This window comes from Lagopus leucura, unplaced genomic scaffold (assembly GCF_019238085.1).
Source record: "Lagopus leucura isolate 7727_CA_CO unplaced genomic scaffold, USGS_WTPT01 Super-Scaffold_100001, whole genome shotgun sequence".
NCBI classification, from domain to species: domain Eukaryota; kingdom Metazoa; phylum Chordata; class Aves; order Galliformes; family Phasianidae; genus Lagopus; species Lagopus leucura.
This window is the reverse complement of record NW_024962262.1, coordinates 49,084,883-49,104,773: the sequence shown is the minus strand read 5'-3', so window position 1 is coordinate 49,104,773 and position 19,891 is coordinate 49,084,883. Positions and strand designations below refer to the sequence as shown.

Below are 19,891 nucleotides of genomic sequence, written 5' to 3'. Positions count from 1 at the left end.
TTCCAAGAACAACTGGTTGTTTCTATTACTTTTTCCATCTTCCTACCTGAAGCAATTCCTATCAAATGCCATTTTAATTAGTATTTCACATTCATTTCTTGCATCACAAAATACTAGGTAAAAGGTAGTTCAAATAAACAAAAGAGGAACTGTAAGCATCTTCGCCATTGTCCCTATTGCTTTTGAACTGAGTACCCACGCAAATGGAAGCCACAAACACAATAGTTCTTCACATAAGTCTTTCTTTGGTACACAGCTGGAGAAAAGCAAGATAGTTACCTATTTATCAATTCAAGAATGAAGCAGGTACTGCCACTGCTTGGCATTTAGTGCTTCACATAAAGAAATATGGATAATATATTTCTTACTCTTTGCATACATGCCCAGGTTGTTCCTTGCACATGGTTTGTTCTGTCTTTACTTGCCAGAATTCCCATTTCCAGAGGCAAGAGGAGTCTTTCCTCAGCCAGTGTTTGATATGCTGCAAAAAATTTGCATTCTTCTATATACATAGGCAATAACAATCAGCCTGAGTGGTCAAACTTCAAATTCAAAAGCATTTTTTCCAAAAATACAAGATGCACATGCAGCACAAGTATTGGATCCATCTATCACCATTTTACCCACCGGTCTTTGGCTATCAACACAGACATCACTAAGCCACTGCTTTGATGAGTTGGTATAAGAGCTTTACTAATAAATAAAGACATTAACAAGCATATTTTCAGATTCTCCATTTCCAAATTCTATCAAAATAAAGACCAAACTAGTTTACAAAGCATACTGCACTGAATTCTGAGCAGAAATTGCATTGAGGACTCACAGTAACTCACATCCCTACAGCTAGATAAACATTCAGCCTTCTTTCTAATTCTGAATGTGTTGCTGCAGAACTAGGAATGTCTTGGAGTTAATAAGACCACAATAATTGATCAACCATCATCACAGTATTAAGCAAACTTTTCAGTTTTTCCAGTCTCTACACATGCAGTACAGCTATGGATAATCCCTTCAAAATTATAGCGTAAGGTTAAATATTGTTGATAATTTTGTGAACAGAAAGTGACAACTGAAGAAGTGATGGATTTAAAATCAATACACTGATAACACATGGTGGCTCTTTTAATGCTGTACTGTGATGCTCTGTATATTTGACTGACTCTTGAAAAAGCAACTCAAGAATTTTCTTGACAGTAGCTTTCTTTTACACTTATTTTTCCCTGTGACTACTACTTCACCAATCAAGATCTACCAGCATTTTATGGTAGACAACACAGAGCACAATATTACTTGAGTATTTGTCCCTTGAATCATAGAATCATAGAATCACCAAGGTTGGAAAAGACCTAAAAGATCATCCAGTCCAACCGTTCACCTATTACCAATAGCTCCCACTAAACCATGTCCCTCAACACAACATCCAGCCTTTCCTTGAACACCCCCAGGGTCGGTGACTCCACCACCTCCCTGGGCAGTCCATTCCAGTGCCTGACCACCCTTTCTGAAAAGTAATACTTCCTAATGTCCAGCCTGAATCTCCCCTGCCGTAGCTTGAAACCATTCCCTCTGGTCCTATCACTAGTGACACGAGAGAAGAGGCCGTGAAAGAAGAAGTATTGAAGAAATACAGAAGAGTCATCTGAAAAAACAGTGCTAAAAGCTGAAAACAGAACTAAATCAGCAATAAATGTAACTTATCCCAGTAGTATTTATTATCTTTTTCAAAAGCTAGCATTGATGCCAAGACAAACAGTCCAGATAAAAACCTTTGTTAGCAAGGCACTTACCATATTTATTGATGATACAGGACCAATGCTGTTGACATAAATGTCAACATCAATAACTGTTGGTTTTACTGTGGAGAAAAAAAAATAAAATCATTTAGTATTCTTTTTATTTATCAGAAAACATAAGCAATCACTTTAAACATTTTCTCCCACAATTATCATAAGGTTTATTCTGCAGCTAAAATCAGGAACTACTGAGAAGCAAGGTTATGTATTTTTAATGAACACAACATTCTTTCCTTCCTCCCCAATAAAAACTGCCACAAGTTACAGCTCGCAGCACATTATCATCATGATCACAATTCACCTCAGTGGCAATTTGTTAAAGAAAATTTTAATTGCCAAACACAGAGGCTCAAACTCAAAATTCGAGATACTGCACTATTTCTAGTTTCACATCAGTCATACATCTTCTTCCATTTCCTCAATATTCACGTATGGCATGCTTGTTCCATAACAGAAAAATCTTTCTAGATTTTCTCATCTTATTAGCTCTGAATAAAATCCATTTCACTAAACCTTAGCAACTTTCCTCCTTTCAGTTTAGACTCTTTCCCTCCAGCTCACATTGCCTTTGCACTCATTCATCTAATGCCCTTTGAATTTCATCTGCTTAAATCAACTCATGTTTTTCACAAGGCATTCCATGTTTTCAGACTTCCAGAGTTTAATTCAAAGACATCAAGTAGGTCAGGACAAGATCTCTTTACTTTAGGCCTTGAGAATTTAGATTCCTTTTCGCATCTTTAGTGTCAAAATACCTACAGAACAGTTGCTTTGTCTAAAGCTTATGAAGCCATTGGACACAAAACTGAAGATGGGAATCTCCACATATAAAGATGAATAATTTTTGCCTCTATTCTCAAATTTCAGACTAACAATGAGATGCTGAGTAGTTTTAAGTATCCAGAAAGCTCCACGATTCTAAAAAAAAACTATATATGGGCAAACTGGCTTGTCATTTAAGACTTGGGGATATATTCCCCTCCTCACGAAGACTACATCTAATGTTTTAAAAATAAATAAATTTAAAGAAACTTAAAATGGGCACAAATAGTCATCACAGATAATAACCATTCTCTGTAATTCATGAAGCACCGCACAAGTTGTGGACTGCATATTGACAGGATATTAGGGACCTGTTTTAAGGTCATGGTTTAAAATTGTCTGCAGTACTGGCTTATAAACTCAGATCTTCCCTTCAGCAAAAGAAAATCTGAACTCAGCCACTCAGCTGAACAAGCACAACTGATTAATGCAATTCTAATTGTACCCAGTTAATAACTAAATAGGAGTCTAGCAGCTTCTGGTAATGAGACACCTCAAAATGCAGCAATAAATGTTGCTACATAGGAACTGCTAATGGCAGGGAACTGCAGCTCGCTCTTTTACCAAGATAACATACACTGAATAAAAGGCTCTGATCTTGTTAGGACTTAGGAATGCATCCAGATAGAAGTTCAACACCAAGAAGTTCTGGTAAACACTAATGAGACTAGATGCAGTGATGCACACAGGCATGCAACTGGATCTTGGTAGGATCAGGGACAAAGGTCAGGACCAGAACACAATGCTTAAAACCCATCTTTGTTCAATCACTAGGGTTAAATATATAAATAGATTATGAAATGATAATTCCTCCTGAATATGCTGGGCCAAGTTGTCCTCGTGGTGAGAAAAAAAAAAAAAAAAAAAAAAAGTTCCATTGATACTAAAGAGAATTTGGTCTTACATATAACAAAAGTCTAACCTCTGAGCAAAAGAAAACTAAACTGCAGCCACTTCATATCCCAGACAAAATCAGCATCTAATCTCAAAAATTCCCAGGAAAAAAAAAAAATTAAAAAAAAAAAAAATCAAAATTCATGTAAGCTATTATATTCCCACAACAAGAAAAAAATGCAAGTTTCTTTGAATGATATTTTGTTTTCCTGGTCAGTCAGAAAAATAAAATTGTAGTACAACTGCATGTCAAGTACATCTCCAGATTCTGGAACAGAAAGAAAAGTACAGTTCTTGTTGCACACAGACTCTCGTGGATATAAACAGATAGTTGAAGAACCATCAGGTGCAAGCATTACACTTAGATGGGATTTTAATTCAAAATAAAAACAGTAATGAGGCAAAGATTTTAAGGATTACTTCACTCAAAACGTACTAAGAAAACAACTGAGTCTAAAAGTAATCAGACTTATGCTTAGAAGTTACTCTTCCTGTACTTGCCTTCAAAAATAAATGGAATTGTATGAGAATAAAGAAATAATTACATGATCAGTTGTTTTGAGGCCTATTTTTCTATATTCTACATATAGTTCTGAATGCTCAGTTCAGGGTCTGATTAAGCCCTGCACTGTGCAGTGTAGTAAGAGCTGCAGATGGAGCCTTTTTTCTTGCACTGAACCAGCCCTCTTGGTCTTGGTTGATAAACCATAGCGTTAATACCTCACTAAAATCAACAGCAAGATTGCAGATGGATCCCATGCTCTAGGACCATTTTGATATTGGCTTCAGTCCAGAATAGTTCTGGAGAACTGTCTCAGGAGCTCAGAAAAATTACTAATAGAACCATACGTATATCACATGCCGGAGAGCAATTAAAGGTTGTCAACAAATATATCGACATTCTCAAAGTTCTTTCAATTGGTTTTTGATATATGGTAGTTAACTTTCCCTGAAAGACAATGAAAGAACATACAAATGATTGCACTGTGAGGCTGCTAAACAGTGCTATTTAAGGTTAGCTAACTGCTCATCACAATCATTCCATTTTCAAACACGCTGATTTTAACTGAGAAGGGGATTTTTCTAGCCAATCAAAATATCTGCAAACAAAACTGAGGTCTTGCCAATATTTAGCTAGTAGTCCCCATCTGATCCAAATGCCATGTCTTTGAGGCAGATGTGTTTATATTCCAGTCAACCTTGTGACGATCACATTGCAATGACATCCAAGTGAAATTTGTCTTCAAATGTCAAACAGTTCAAGAGATGCCAAGCTGCAGGAGTGGTGAGCTCAGTGCTGTCTGCAAAGCTCACTTAAGCAGCCAGGTGAACACTTAACCAGTTAGCCTAAAGCTAGGTCAGGCATGTCTGCGCAACTATGAAGTATAGCAACTAACAGGCTCTGTGCAGTCCTGACTTGGATTTACACATCTGAAGTCTGTCCAAATAGCACTCATGTTCCTGCACAAATCATAAATATTTTGAATTATTTTTAAAAGTTTAATGCCTGTAAGTATTTTCATAGTAAGTTCATTTAAGTATGAATTGGACTAGCTTAGCTCTCATAAATTCTAAAATAAAGTTAAAATTAGTATTTGTTGAGAGCTAACCTTTCTTACATTGTTCAAGCAACTCTTAACTCTGAATTGTTCTGCTCTTGCCAAAACACTGGTAGAAAAAAGGTTATGGATAGATACACACTTATTTCTTGAAGCAAAGCAATTTAGGGAATATGACCACCTAACAAATACAAGACTTCTGAATGCAAAAAAAAATAACAAGATTGGCTCTACGGTAATATTTCTTGAAAATACAGTGATATTTTATATTATCTCATTTGTACATAAACTGCTATTTTTATAATGGGATAAGCAGCAATAAATAATTACACAGTTATTGGTAACAGTGGTTAGTAGTGATTACAGCGTTAATGCTTGCTTTGCATTAGTGATGATAAGAATATTTTTCTCCATGATATAACAGGTGACATCTAATTACTTATTTGTTTCTGTAAGAGAAGTTATTTCTCATCGATAGTTGTGGTCAGCTAAAATCTTTGTGTGTTAGGAAAATCTACCACACTTCAAGAACAATATAGTAATGGGAAAGTACCAATGAGGGGGAGAACAAAATAAAACAAAGAAAAAAAAAAAAAAACATTCTCTCTGCATGTAAAAAACGGAATTGAACAACAAATACAACTCAAAGACCCTCACATGTTACAGTCAGTGAAATTCTGATACAACTGTAATCCCTATGATTTAAGACCTAACTACCTGAAGAGGAACGCAAATAAAAACCAAAAGGAATATTAAAAATTAGACTTCAAAGAAAGCATGAATGAGTGCAGTATCAGGATGGGAACACTCTTGTGAGAAGTACTATATTCACATGTAAGGTGCCTTTCTGACCAGAAGTGTGAATGACAGCATGCATTAGAAAGAATCTCTCCATCAGTAAGAAATAATTTTTATTCTTCATATCTTAGCATTACCATCTATCAGTCACTACCTCCTTCATCTTCTACCCATCCTTCCCTAATACACAGCTTGTGATTCCTCTGGTATTGTGGTGTTTAGGAATCAAAACTGTCGATCTTAGATAATTAGCTTGGTTTTGCAGTCAGTCCCTGAATCTTCCATTATGGTTTTATTTATATCCATAGAAAATAGTTCCTATGTGAAACCAGAAGACCTCTCAAAAATGGAATTTGTTCCTGCAAAATCTAGAAAGCAAGGTTTGGATAAACAGCAGCAGTCACTGGAACACTACACAGTTGCAAAAGAGCAACAATGTTTTGAAATAACATAAGCATAAAGTTTTCCTTGTTTAAAGATGACAGAATAATTTATTGCTTGGCGCTACAACACTGAAGCAGGAACTACAGCCCTGTACATCTGCCAAATTTACAAATGCTCCCTTAGAAAGTCTCTTTGATAAGCTAAAATAAACAAACAGAAATCCACTTCAAACTGCACTTCTGCACCTGGAAGAGCTAGATTACCTGTCAAGGTAATCACAGAAGTAAGGAGAGATTGAAAATGGACTTTCTCATCTGACAATTCCCAGATTTTTCCTGACCCTTACTTTTCAACTGATGCTTTCCTGAGACTGTATACCGCTCTCCCGATCTCATCTCAGATTTCTTAGATGAATTTAAGTTAAAAAAATTAGAACAAGCAGCTGCTATAAATAGTTTTTGGTCTGACAGTTAGCTGAAGAATTTGGCAAACATTAACTGTCAACCAAACTTTCCTACTCACAGTGCCTCTTAAGAAAAATACTCAGTATGAGATTGTTAGTTTGCTTCAAACCATTTCAGTAAGTAATCTGCCAGAAAACCAAAACAACACTTTCCAATAACAAACGTAAGTAAATAAATAAGGACACATTCCTTTTTCTTTTTAAGTAGAAACACTACATTTGAGGGCCTCAGGGTCACCACAATAAATAAAACTTCTCTAGATATCTTTTAGTATGTTTCACAAGAGTTTTACCCAAGAGGAGATGTGAAATGCACAGTTTTTCCCCCACCAGCAGAGAAGCTATAAGCCACATAAGGTGAGCAACTAATCTCTGAAATTCTCTTCTACTCATCTCAATAACTAAGAAATTAGAAAAGCAGAACATCAAGAAAAAAGTTCATTGTCAACAGCATATCCTAATCAGAAATGTTCCTGTGCAAGATTTTGTAAGAACCTATGTTTGATGACTATATTGGCACCAGATGAGGACTATGTGTTAAAGATGCATCTAACCTATTTTTTTATGTCATCTTTTAAAACTCATACACAGATTTTAGTCTTCAAAGTCCAAAACTTGGGCTTTGGAGTTACAGTAAAGCAGTTTACGCATCATTTATAAGCCTTGCTATTAATATTCAAAGAAATATCAATGGTAAAATTTGCAGAAGAAAGTATCAATTACTAGAGATGCTAGAGAACTAAAACTGCTGCAGGCAAGTGAGAAATCCCTTCTACCCTCCCACACAGAATAGAGATTGCTCTTGTCTGCATCGAATAGCAACACTTTTCTCAGGAACATTCCTCTCCTCAGATAGGTATGCTTTTACATAATGCATGGGCACTAAAATAGTTTTCCTGTTTACTCCATACCCATGGAAATGGGCAGCTAATGGATTTCCAGATTGGTGACTGAACCAAGTTTCCTGAATAAAGATAACTCACTTTCCTTTCCCAAGAGAAAAGAAAGCATCAATAGGAATTAAGAGATTCCCAATTTCTGTTTATGCTCTTTTTCACTTCATGAGCTCTCACTAGATACAGCAGTCTTACTACTACCTAAGTCCTGATCAAAGCACTCCCAACTAACTGTTTATTCAAGATTTCTTTCAACATAAGCTTAAATTAGACTAGCCTCCACAACCCTCTGCAGTGATCAAAAGTAGAGAACTTGAAGCCAGGACTATAGCTTTTCCTTTCTGAGAGGTAACATAATACAAGCATAAGTTACTCTCACCTTCATTCTGTAGTACCTTTACACACTGTTTAGCCCTGCAGGCATAACTGTCTGAAACAACTATCTCACTCACTACTTCCTAAAAACTCTTATAGGCTAACATAAAGAAGAATTGCACCAGAAAGTAGCAATTTTACCTTGCATGACAATTCACAGCTTTCTCTGCACTATGATCTAGAAAATATTTTGATCCAGGAGGCAATAAGCAACCCTCTGTCACCACATATGGGGAAACCCTGCTGGAGCTAATTTTAAAAGTATCAGGTACAGCAATCAGCAGCTAGCAAAAACAGCTTGACAGTCACAGTGGTAATAGCCTGTGGTGCTCTTTAGGGTGCATTTCTGCAAGACCTACTAGGAAGACAGGTCAGAAAGAAAAAAAAAAAAGAGTTCTCAGAGCTTCAGAACTTAAAGTTGTCACTTAAGGTGCACTTGAAAATGCACCTTTATATAGCAACAGAATAAAAGATGTGTTCACTTGCTCAACAGATCTGCTCCTTGCATGCTTTTAACTGCTTGGGATCTGCTATTAAAGTCTGCCCAGCTACCACAGTAAAACTTTCTGTGTTTGCCAACATAAATGAGCCTACATATTTCTGCTAGCTGCACTTGTACAAAACTATTCAAGGTATTGAGAGTTGCACAGCTGTTTATGAGAGAACACTCTTGTCTTGAAGAACTTGGGTAAGAGTTATAGAGGCAGTTTGGGAGCTAATAAAACCATTCTGGCCCTCAATATGGCTTGAACCTGTGAAGTTAGAAGACACGGGTATTAAATTATGAGGGGTATGACAGTGTGCAAAATATATACTTATACACTGTAAAGTGAATTTATTTGGAATTGTGAATAGACAATAAATACAGTAGAGATTGTAGGGTTGAAATAGGTCACTCCAAAAGTAATGCCTCCTATTTATTTCCATAAAAACTACAACACATACAAAGAGTATAATAACTCTGTTTGATAGAGGAAATTCTCAGCTACAAAACACTATTTTTCAACTGTTTTTCAACAGTCACCACCATTAGTTATACACTTTTTGCCAGCTATGAACAAAAGCCTGCATGCTGCACTCATAAAAATCTGCACCAGAGGAGGTGACCTACTCTTGCCATCACCTCTGCTGATACACACCACCCACTGCACCTCACTGAGCTCACATCTACTGCTTGGTCTCCATAAACGTTCAGCAAGCATTAATGCATGGCAGTGAGTGTCATTTTTTCCACACGGAGGAAGTCAGTGATATGCTTTTGCTTCACGTGCACTGCCCTATCAGACACCACTTTGACAGAATGCCTCTCTGCTGCCATCTGTCATGGAATGGAATAATGGCAGGAAGGTTCAAAATCTACTGTCATGCCACAAACATCCACTTCTAATGTTGTGGGCCAATATAATAGAACAGGAGGCATTACTTTCGGAGCAGCCTTTGTACATGAAGAATTCCAGAGGAATCTTAGTTACTGCAGCAGAACCAAAAAAAAAAAAAAAAAGGAAGGAAAAGCAAGCTACTCTTTTCTGCCCTTTGAGTGAATATCAGTAAAATCAGTATCATTCATTACTGTTTTGTCTCTCATTTGTTTTTCTGCCTCATGTCTGACTAGATGTCATCTAAGTGACTCAGAGGGACGGGAAGTTCTGTCTTTCAACTTTATATTCCTTGATTTGGGGTTTTTGTCTTATTTCAGCTTTATTACCAATACTTGTGATAACACTCTACTTTCAGTTGCCCTGAACAGTTTAAGTACGCTTGACAGTATTCCCCTCTGGTTGTCTTTTTTCTCAGCAGCATTATTTTACCTCAGTCTCTGATACAGAAGCTAATTGAAAGTATTTAACTTTCCTTGGCAGAGCATAAGTAAAAGTAAACACCATTGGGGCAGCCTAAAACTCAGTGGAAATAACATCTGTACTGATTTTTTAGGCTTTTTAAACGCTAAAAGAGAAATTACCAATTTCCCAACAATGCTTCTCTCAATAGGAGCACCATGGGGAAAGGCAAAGGACAGCAGTTCTAACTGTTTGTACCTGGCAACTGTGTAACTCGTTCTAGTCTTGTTGTGCTCTGGGAAAGTGCTGTGGCTTGAATATTACCTATTGTGAGCATGTGGCTTTTGCCATGGCAAGTCTGTGGGACTGTGATATAATCCACATGCCAGGCCTCCTCGTATTTATATTTCAGCCATCCTCTGTACCAAAGAGGTTTTATCAGGTTGGCTTGCAGAATGCGCAACAGCAAGTTTCACATTCACGAATAACCTGTGCAATAGCATCCATAGCAAAGCCCACCCCCTCGATCCCAAGCCCATCCATAGGTTACATCTCTTCCTTGGTGACTTGAAGTGTCACAGGCCCATTAAGCTACAAATAGTTCATCCTTTTGTTGCCAGTACAGATCTACCTGAGTCACTTCAATTCCAGTGGCCTGATCCACCTGCTGGTTGTTCTGATGTTCTTCAGTGGCACAACTCTTGGGTACATGAAAATCTACGTGATGATCCTTTACAACTATGTTCTCTATCCAGGCAACAATATATTTCCACAATGCAGTGGCCCACATGGGTTTGCCTCTGTGCTGCCATTTGATCTGCTTCCATTGTTGTAACTACCATAGGACATTTGCCATCATCCATGAGTCAGTGTAGAAATAGAGCACTGGCCACTTCTCTCAGCAGCAATGCCTGAAGTCAACTAGATGTCTTTCACTTCTGCAAATTGGCTCAATTTACATTTTTCTTCAATAGCCTCTGCAACTCGTCATCTAGGACTCCACACAGCAACCTTCCACCTCCATAGCTTCACCCCAACTCATCATTGAACAAGGCATATTTCTTCTCATTTACTGGCATTTTATTACATAGTGGAGTCTCTTCAGCATGTGTCACCTTCTCTTCTGGAGATTTTTCAAAATCTTTGCCTTTGAGCCAGTCCATATCACAGGAGTTGGAGGGTCCATTGCACTGTCATCAGATCCAAAAGTTCTCTTCCCCTTGAGGATGCTGAATAGTTTTGAACAGAGCTGGGTAGGCAGAGGCCAGGCCCCAGCACGCTGCAGTGATTTGTGCCTCTCTATAAAGTCTAGAAGGTTTGCTACCTCAGACCTTTTCCACCTATTCCACTAGTTTTTCAGCATTCTGCAGTTATTCAGAGGTAAAATTTCAAATCAGTAGGAGAGCACATTGCTGTAGGCACCTGCCTGTACCATCACATACCCCCTGCCATTCGTTACTCTCCTGCCTCGAGACAGATCCCTGGGTGATATTCTTGAATAATTGTTTAATCTTAAACGTAACCTGGAATACATTCATGATACATAACAATAAAAGCGCACTGGCTTGAATATCCCAAGGATATTCAAAATTCCCAAGACCTACTGTAACTAGTCTAGAGAAAGACATAAATGTAAAAGAAAAAGGGAGGCTGAGGATCTGCTGGACTATGTCCTTCCCTGTCTCAAAAAGCTTTATTAATAGTGAAAAAAATTAGCATAATGACCAGCAATTATCAAACCATCTTAACACCCCATGTTAACACACTCCAGTCAGATCTGCTGTTATCTCAACCCTTTGTGACCCACATAGTGCACCAAAATGACTGTTGTGGTTTAACCCTTTCCCAGCAGGATGGAAGAGAGAATTAAAAAAAGAACAAAACTTTTGGGTTGAGATAAAACTATTTACTAAGACAGAGAAAAGGAAAAGAATAATTATCTCTCTATATATAAGTGAAAGTATATAGCAAGTGATGCACAAGCAATTGATCACTACTGACCAATGCCCAACTAGTCCCCAGCGAGCAGAAGAGAGTGAGATGAACTCCCACTCACTTCAAAATTCTCCTTCCACATGATGTCAAATGGTATGGAATATCCTCTTGGCCAGTCTAAGTCAGCCATCCTAATTCTGTCCCTTCCCAGTCCTTTGTTAGTATGAGTCAAGACTCTGAAATGGCCTTGTCTCTATACAACACTGCTTAGCAGCAACTATTAATATCAGTGTGTTATCAACCTTGTTTTTCTCCTAGAACCAAAACATAGCATCATATCAGACACTTTAAAGAAAAAAATTCCATCTCAGCTGAAACTAAGACAGAAAGGTATTTCAGAAGCTGGGGAAAAGCACAGGTAATTGCCAGAAGGCTGAAGAGCACTTGATCAGACTGCAGGGTTAGTTTAAGAATATCCTTTTCACTGAAATCAAATGTGCTGAAGTAAGTGACTCCTTGCTAAAGATGCTTATGGAAAGGTTGTGTTCTTTGGAAATTAGCAGGTTGAGTTTAAGATGGGAACTCAAAGTTTAGTTCAGGTTATGAATGACTATTAATATTACTATTGACTTGTCACAACATAAATTTTGTACAACATTAGTTAGTGCTTCTGAGCGAACAAAATGAAATAAGATCATTCTCCTGAGCTAAGCAAACTAGCCACTGAAAGGCAGCTCCTCAGACATAATGTTCTTCATGCTCCAATTGAACACTGCATCTTAAGTCTGGTTTGGAGAGAGGGTTTTTTTCCTACTAGTATCACTAGCAGAATCTCTTATCTGCTAACTCTTTTGATAGGTTGTTTGTATAATTTCACAATAAATGAAGGAAAAAGAAAAGAAGGTTGCATATTATCTTCCACATAAGGAAGCGATGGTAATGCCTTCACAGTTCAGAATGGATTACCTGCTATGCTGGTCTGGCTCCTTTTATACCATGCAACAAAGCCACAACTGTCAGCCCTATAATTCTAACTGGTAAAAAGTGGCTGACAATCATGCTAAGATACTTTGTCTCCATAAAACATTCTTCTTTTTAATCAGTATACCAGTGTAATCTCTTCAGTGTGAAGTATTTTCCCTTTCCTTCCCCTCAGTTCCAAAAGGCACATACATTCTGTGTTTTATTGGTATACCACCAGATGCTATTCTTATAATGAAAATTTTCCTATGTTCTGATAGTTATGAAGATGAGAACTCTGACAAGTGTGTTCCCAAGGTGGATGCAGTTAGACATTCCCCTGCTGGTGGAAAACTAATTTCATGTCTGAAGACTGAAGGCTCCTTTTACCTAGATGTGTTTAATGTGTCAGATAGCTGATATCCTTCACAGTGAAACTACTTCACCTAATACTTGGGCTGTTCAATCTCTCCTTCAAAATCCAGTCCTGAAAGTTTGAAGATGATGCATGTACTGCCCAGTGCTACCAGCTGAACATAAATCTCTGCATATATTCTGACCAACACTCATTGATATGAAAACCAAGTCCAAGTGTATTGGAAGATATTCCTTTTCTGAAGAGAGCAAGCTCTATTCTGGCTTCTCAGCATTGACCTACACACTCTTTACAGTGGTTTAAATGGGCTGGGTTGGGCAGGAGGAAGAAGAATGGCTGAGGGTCTGTTCACAGGACTCCATTCACTAATGGCCTGGAGATAATATAACACTGATATACTCTGTGCTCATGGTAGGCCAAGTGGGCACTCATAATAGTCCTGTACAGTGATAGATAGCGCCTGGACTTAACCGAGCTAGCCAGAGCATTTGTTTCCCTGGGAAGGATGTAAGACTGCAGAGAAGTCACTGCCAGGGCCAGCATGCATTTTCATTTGTCAAAGTTTTTCTCTACCCATGGCCTTTGGCTTACAAAAGCATGTTCCCAAGTCACTTAAAAACTGCAATCCTAAACTGTGAAAGTCCAGAGAAGTACATAATTTTTTTAGGTTTTTCTGACTACGTTCAGAAAGAAGGCCTGCTAAACTTAACCGATATCAGAAACAGTGCACTCAGGTAACTGAGGGAAGAGTAATGTGGCATGAAATGGTGAGTTCTCTATCCTGTGGGACAGCAGATTTGTTTATGGATTTAAATTGCAATGCAAGTGCTGCCTGTAATGAGTAGCTGATTGCATGTTAGACCAAGATTTAGCCCCCACTGTCCTTTACAGGCTGCATTTCTGTTTGATTCTGAAAGTTACTTCTCTCTTCCTCCACTGGTCCATTCCATGCTTTTTATAAATTCAAAAAAACATGCATTTTCTTACTACATGCTCTGTGCCTATTGCTTCTGTTAATATCCCTTTAACTGATAACATATTGATACTGGGATCTTTGCGGCATGGACACTGTTCTGTTGCCAAGACAAGACCATCATCTAACCTGGAGGATAACTTCTCTCAGACAGAAAGGAAGGTATGATTGTGTGTGAGTAACCAGCTGGCAATTCAGGGAATAACGCCTGATTCTCTAACATTCCCATGGTGTTCTCCTTGACAAATGAGGCAGCTCCTTAGCTTCAAAAGGGCAATGTTGTTTATCTACATCAAAGGTAGGAGGAGGGAAAAGGGACCAGGGAAGGAAGACAGGAGGTGAAGTAACTTCTCTAGCATCTGAACAATGCTCAGCACAAGTTCAGAAATAACCAGATTCCTGTCAAAGAGAAAAATGGCATTGGACTGATACCTTAATTGAAACAGATAGGAAGTAGTCAAGAACTGTAAAGTCTGTTTGGTACTATATATGAAGAACTATGTAATTTAACTCTCTTCACTACAACAGAATTTATGAAATTTTGTGGAGAGACAAAAGGAATTATTTCAGTGACAACGATTTTCCAGTGCTGCAGGATACGTCTGACCTCTGTAATTTTATGGCAACTGACATGGGGACTTTGAATGATTACTTTGTCCCACATAGGCATAACATAATTTACTCTGCCTGAAGACAGTGATATGAGGACACAGTGTACAAAATAAAATAAAATAAAATAAAATAAAATAATTATCTGAGAACGTCTTCCAGATGTTGATATGGGTGGGGGAACTGCATTAAAGCACTTCTCCACCAGATATTCAAGATCCAGTATGAAAAACATACATGTCAGTCTGCATTGGAAATAAAGACACCAGTCAAATATGATCTTTTTAAATACTACAGGAAAATAAATTAATAGCTATGAAATAAAATTTAAGCTCCTTTCTTTCACAGTGTGGTATAGTTTTGGGTTTTGTTTTTTTTTTTTCTTTGTCTGGAATTCTTGTGCAAAAATAATTCAAATGAGGAATATCTACAGAAGGCTCTTACTTCCATCTACACTCACCCAAAGGGATGACTTACAAAGTATATCAATATGCGTGCAATCACCAAATAGTGGTTTCAGTTTTAATCAGTGGCAGAAATTCTCTCTAATCTCTTTGTTAAAAATTAGCAATGGCAAGTTATCTGAGGTGGCTGTTTTCAGCATTCTCTGATCCCTGTTTATTCTGAAATGTATGCAAGAAGGTGCAATTAGCGTAAATTATAAATTACCTCTGGTTTCTGTCATACAAACTGTATGTGATCAAACGGAACGGCAGTTGTGCTAAAGCCACTCTGATCTACGCAGATATCTACTACCTCATATCTAAATATATCCCTGTATGTATTAGTGTTGCACATGAGGCGCTTCATTCTGTCAGGTTTATTTGGAGATAGAGTGTTTTCTGGATTGGGAGGGTAAAAAAAAAATCTAGAGTTGCCTTATTTACAAAAACAAGTCTAAGTGCCTTTCTATAAGCACTGAGGAATGTAACTTTTGTGATCACACTTTACAGGGAGTAGATGCACATTCTTCTCTTGCCATGTCCTACTTTTTGGTTTTTAATACACTCAGTTTTTTCTGTCACTCCTCAGAACCTGTGGCTTGAGTTTTCCATACTCCTGTATTGGATCTGTATTGGATGACAGAAGAGCAAATCATTCTATGATTCTATGATTCTATGATTCTATGATTCAAAGTATGTTTGCTCTCCTGCCAAAGACCTCGAACTAGTCTTTCCATATCGCTGCACAAACTATGCATGCAAAATAGAGTTTAGCATGACAAATTACCTCCACATCTTCCCATGAGAACTAGCATTTAGAAAATGCTGACCTGGAAATGAACTTGAGCCAAAGACAATTAATCTCCACTTTCCCAAATATATAACCAAACTGTAATACAGTGTCTTCTCTATAGATACTTTTCCTCTGTGTGCAGAAGGGAGTACTTACATCCAATATCTGGCCGTAGTTTTTTGTCATACTCTCTCAACAGCTTGTTTAGTATCAAGGTCACATCTGTGTCTTGTGTTTTTGGAGCTAAAACCCATTTTTGGTTGGTTGTTCCATCTTCATATTCATCCTCTTCAACCTTTCTGGAACTGCAATAATAAATCAAATAAATGGATGTTATTTTACATAACTAAAAATCTAAATTTACATTCTGAGTAAATCTGCACAGTCTTCTTAAGTTTTTGATCTTTCCCTCAACTGTGTCTATATACTCAGCCTTAAGCTGTTTTTACAACAGGACATTCCAATTAACATCTGCTAGGTATCTGAGAATGGGTCAGAACTGACAATTATTTGGATGTGGTCTTCTGCCAGACTCCGAAGAAGCTGTTACCTGTGAGTTACTGCAGCTGTCAGAATAATTTTTTACTCTCTAGTATTTTGTACCTTAGCATTTTACACCAACCTATCCTGACTGCATATTTACCCAGTACATTTACAATATATTCTTTCAAAGAGCAAACATTCACAGTATTACTTCATGAATCCATCAAGAAAACGGATCCGTCTCTTGCACATAGGCTAATAAGAGTATTAAAAATTCAGATCTTTTAATACGTCCTGATCATTTTATCCTATTAATAAATTATTATATTCTCAGTGCTCGACTCTCAGTTTAATGTATTACAAGGCTTAAAATTAAGAGCTTTCTCCTTGCATATAAGATGGATTATCACAAGTGCACAAATACATTTTGTAAATTAATTGGAATTCCAGAGTCTCCTTGTGATTTCAATGACATTTAAAAAAAAAAACAACAAAAAACAAAACAGCACTACACCAAACACTGAGACTCTCCTTCACAGGTGGTATTATTTTTATTTTCAAAGTACGGCAGTGCAAACGTGGTAAAAGTACAGTTGCCCAGAAATTACAGCTGAAGCTATTTTCACATGAGACTAATTTCATTGAGCAGCTCTTTGTGCATGAACAGTAAAATGTTGATTTGGAGATGTATCTTTTGGTATCTTAGGAACCAAATCTGTTTGATCTGTCTCTTGCTGGAGGAAATCCATGACAGTTAAACTGAGATGAAGTTATCAGGAGAAAAGATAACCTCTGTGGTGGAACCCACAGCAGTAATCATCCACTGCTTGGACCTGCAATTGCCCTGGCAATGTGATATCATTTTGCAGCATTTTCACACCAATGTCAGTAATTATGCAAGGTGCAAAGCAGCACTCAGAGGTATCAGCACTGTCTATTAATGGGATGTGCTATGTCCATCAAAGCAACCTCTTTTATCTCTCTCTCTCAGTCTCTCCCCTTAATAACACCACTGTCTCTTACAATACCTCAGGTGTCAAGAAGATTTGATAGACATCCTATAGTAATGGAAAAAAAGGCCAACAAATGCACCACAGAGCATCATCAACCTGCAACATTGCCACTATAGACCCACTATATTTGAGCCTTCAACAAAACTTTTAATTGAAACTGTTCTACAGCCAACATGCCTTGCAGGATTAGCCATGAATCACCTAATATGACTTCATAAATTGCAGGTGTCTAAGTATAATTTCTATATGAAAATAATTTTTGAAATCTAGATTTTACTGACTTTCCACAGAGAGAGCTCGTATAATCAAGTGCCAGAAGTACAGAAAACTTGAGGACATTTTTAAGTAGATGAGCACTCCTTTATTTGTTCACCCAATGGACATTAAAGACCCTAAAGGACCCTTTGTTTTGTTTTTTCCTTTCTCCCCCAGGTTCAAGGCAAACCATATGTTTTAACATTGCAATTACAGAACCGTTCTCAGAGGAGGCATCATCTCCTAGCACACATGGTTGATGTTCTTCAGCTGAAACACCGCAACGGTGCTGAATTACTGATAGAAAAGGAGCTCAGGATCATCTCTTTTTGCCTGCTGCACCCATCACAACTTTGCTGGAGGCATTCAGGCTGTATGTGAAAATGAGAACCGAGTTCACATCGGATCACAATTCCCATTTGCGGGAGCAGCTCCATTAAAACCTGTCACCAGTACAGCCGAGTTCTAACAGGGCTTTTAAACCCCTAGTGCTGGCACTTCCTAGAGAGCACCTCCAAATGATGCAAATTCCTACCTGCCTCCTCTATAGATCAAGGCTGCAGGTGGGAGAGGTTTCACAGTGAATCAGACTAAGACCTCAAACAGGCTTTTTTCACGGTGTTTGGTGCTCCTGCTTAAGAGTTCCACTTCCCTTGCTTTTGCTTCCACACCACGAGGCTCCTTGGAAGGCATCTGGGGCTGACAAGTCCCCTGTAGCCATACGGGCACCGCGAAACTCCCCGCACATTCCCATTGCCCACAGCAAGAAGCGCGGGATGATGGGGGACCAATTCCCAGCTGGGAAGGGAGAAGAGCTGCACTCTCCTCTTCAGGGACCACTAATTCTGATGCTGCGAGGAGACACCAGCGGCAAAGTGCAAGCCGCAGAGATGTACAGCTGGAAAATCCCGAGAGCGGCGGGTAACGGCCACCTAGTAGCGGGGCTCGCCCGCCTCAGCCCGGCCCCGGGGTTGAGAAGCGGGGGAGCGGCGGCTCGAGGAGGGAAAACTTTGTGCCGGGCCGGATCGGGACGGAGCGCTGGCGAGCGGCCCGCGGTGGAGGGGAGAGCGGAGCGGGGAGAGCCCGGAGAACTCCGGACAGCCGCGGGCGCGGAGAGGAAAGGAGCCGGAGGGGTGCGGGAGGAAAAGGGAGCGGACTTACCGGGCGTGGAACACTGAGAGGAGGAAGAAAACCAGCAGGAGCTTAGCGGACATGATCTGGGCAGAGGCGGCCAGGTGAGAGGAGCAGGAGGAAGGAGATGTTGCAGGAGGTTCGCATGCGAGAGGGGATGAGGAAACGAGGTGAAGCTCTGAGGCTCTCCTCCCGTCTATTCTCAGCTTTATACCCCGAAGAAAATACCCCCGTTCGCAATGCTCCGGGAAAGGGAGGGGGGAAGTAGGGAGAGGAAAAAAAAAAAAAAAAAAAAAAAAAAAAAAAGGCAAAGAAGCGGGCTGAGGGGAAACCCCGGCGGGGACCCTCCGGGCCAGGTGCAGCTCTGCGCTCCGCCAAGAGCCGCTTCCCGCAGCCGGCAGCGGGGCGGCCCCTCGCGATGCCCGGCTGCCGCTGGCCGTACCCCCCGGGCTGCCGAGCCCGGGCCCCGCCGGGCCGCGGGGCTGGGGCGGGGAAGGGGCGCAGCCACCCCGTCACCGAGCGGCGGCCGCAGCCCGCCCCGCCCTGCCCAACAGGTACCTGCCTCCTCGGCAGCGGGGCCGCCTCCCGCCCCGGCCCCGGCAATGTGCGGTGCCCCCGCTCTCCCTCGGTCCCCAGGGTGCCGGGGAAGCCGTGGGGAGATGGGCCGGCCCCGCGGGCATCCCGCTGCGCCGGGCGGGGCGGGGACGAGCGGGCGGTGCTGTTCCCGCACAGCTTTCCCCAGGCAGAGCCGCTGCGCAGCGCGTTGGTGTAAGGCTCCGTGTGGACGTGTGTATGGAGAAGTTTGCGTGCACCGTGAGATGCAGAGATACAGATGCACGCAGACGTGTATTTTTAAGATAGAACGTACACTCGGACTTGCGGGCGATCGGACTGCGCGGATTTATATTGGGATCGTTGGGATAAATTAGGATTTTCTGCTGTGATTGCAGCGAACTGTGTTCAGGGCAAAAAATAGTTTGGTTCTGGACATGTTGTGTCTTTCCGCTCTGCTTCGAACAACGAGGATGTGATTTTTGGCGGCTTGACCTCTCTGGGTGCGGGGTAATACGAGAGATTCCCCTTCACTGTCAGACTGGGAGATGACAAAGTGCCACCGGGGTTCACAGAATCATAGAATCAGAGAATGGCCTGGGTTGA

General features: G+C 39.9%; 1 protein-coding gene across 1 annotated transcript in view; it reads right to left on the bottom strand.

Annotated features, from left to right (window-relative positions):
• The window catches only part of GABRG3 (gamma-aminobutyric acid type A receptor subunit gamma3), a 289,358-nt gene extending 270,542 nt beyond the window's left edge, over positions 1-18,816 (bottom strand). Inside the window, exons 1-3 of the mRNA XM_042867479.1 lie at positions 18,764-18,816; positions 16,008-16,156; positions 1,788-1,855 (exon numbers count right to left, since the gene is read on the bottom strand). Coding sequence (XP_042723413.1) covers positions 1,788-1,855; positions 16,008-16,156; positions 18,764-18,816 — 270 coding nt within the window. The remainder of the gene's footprint in view (positions 1-1,787; positions 1,856-16,007; positions 16,157-18,763) is intronic.
• Positions 18,817-19,891: the final 1,075 nt, after the last annotated feature.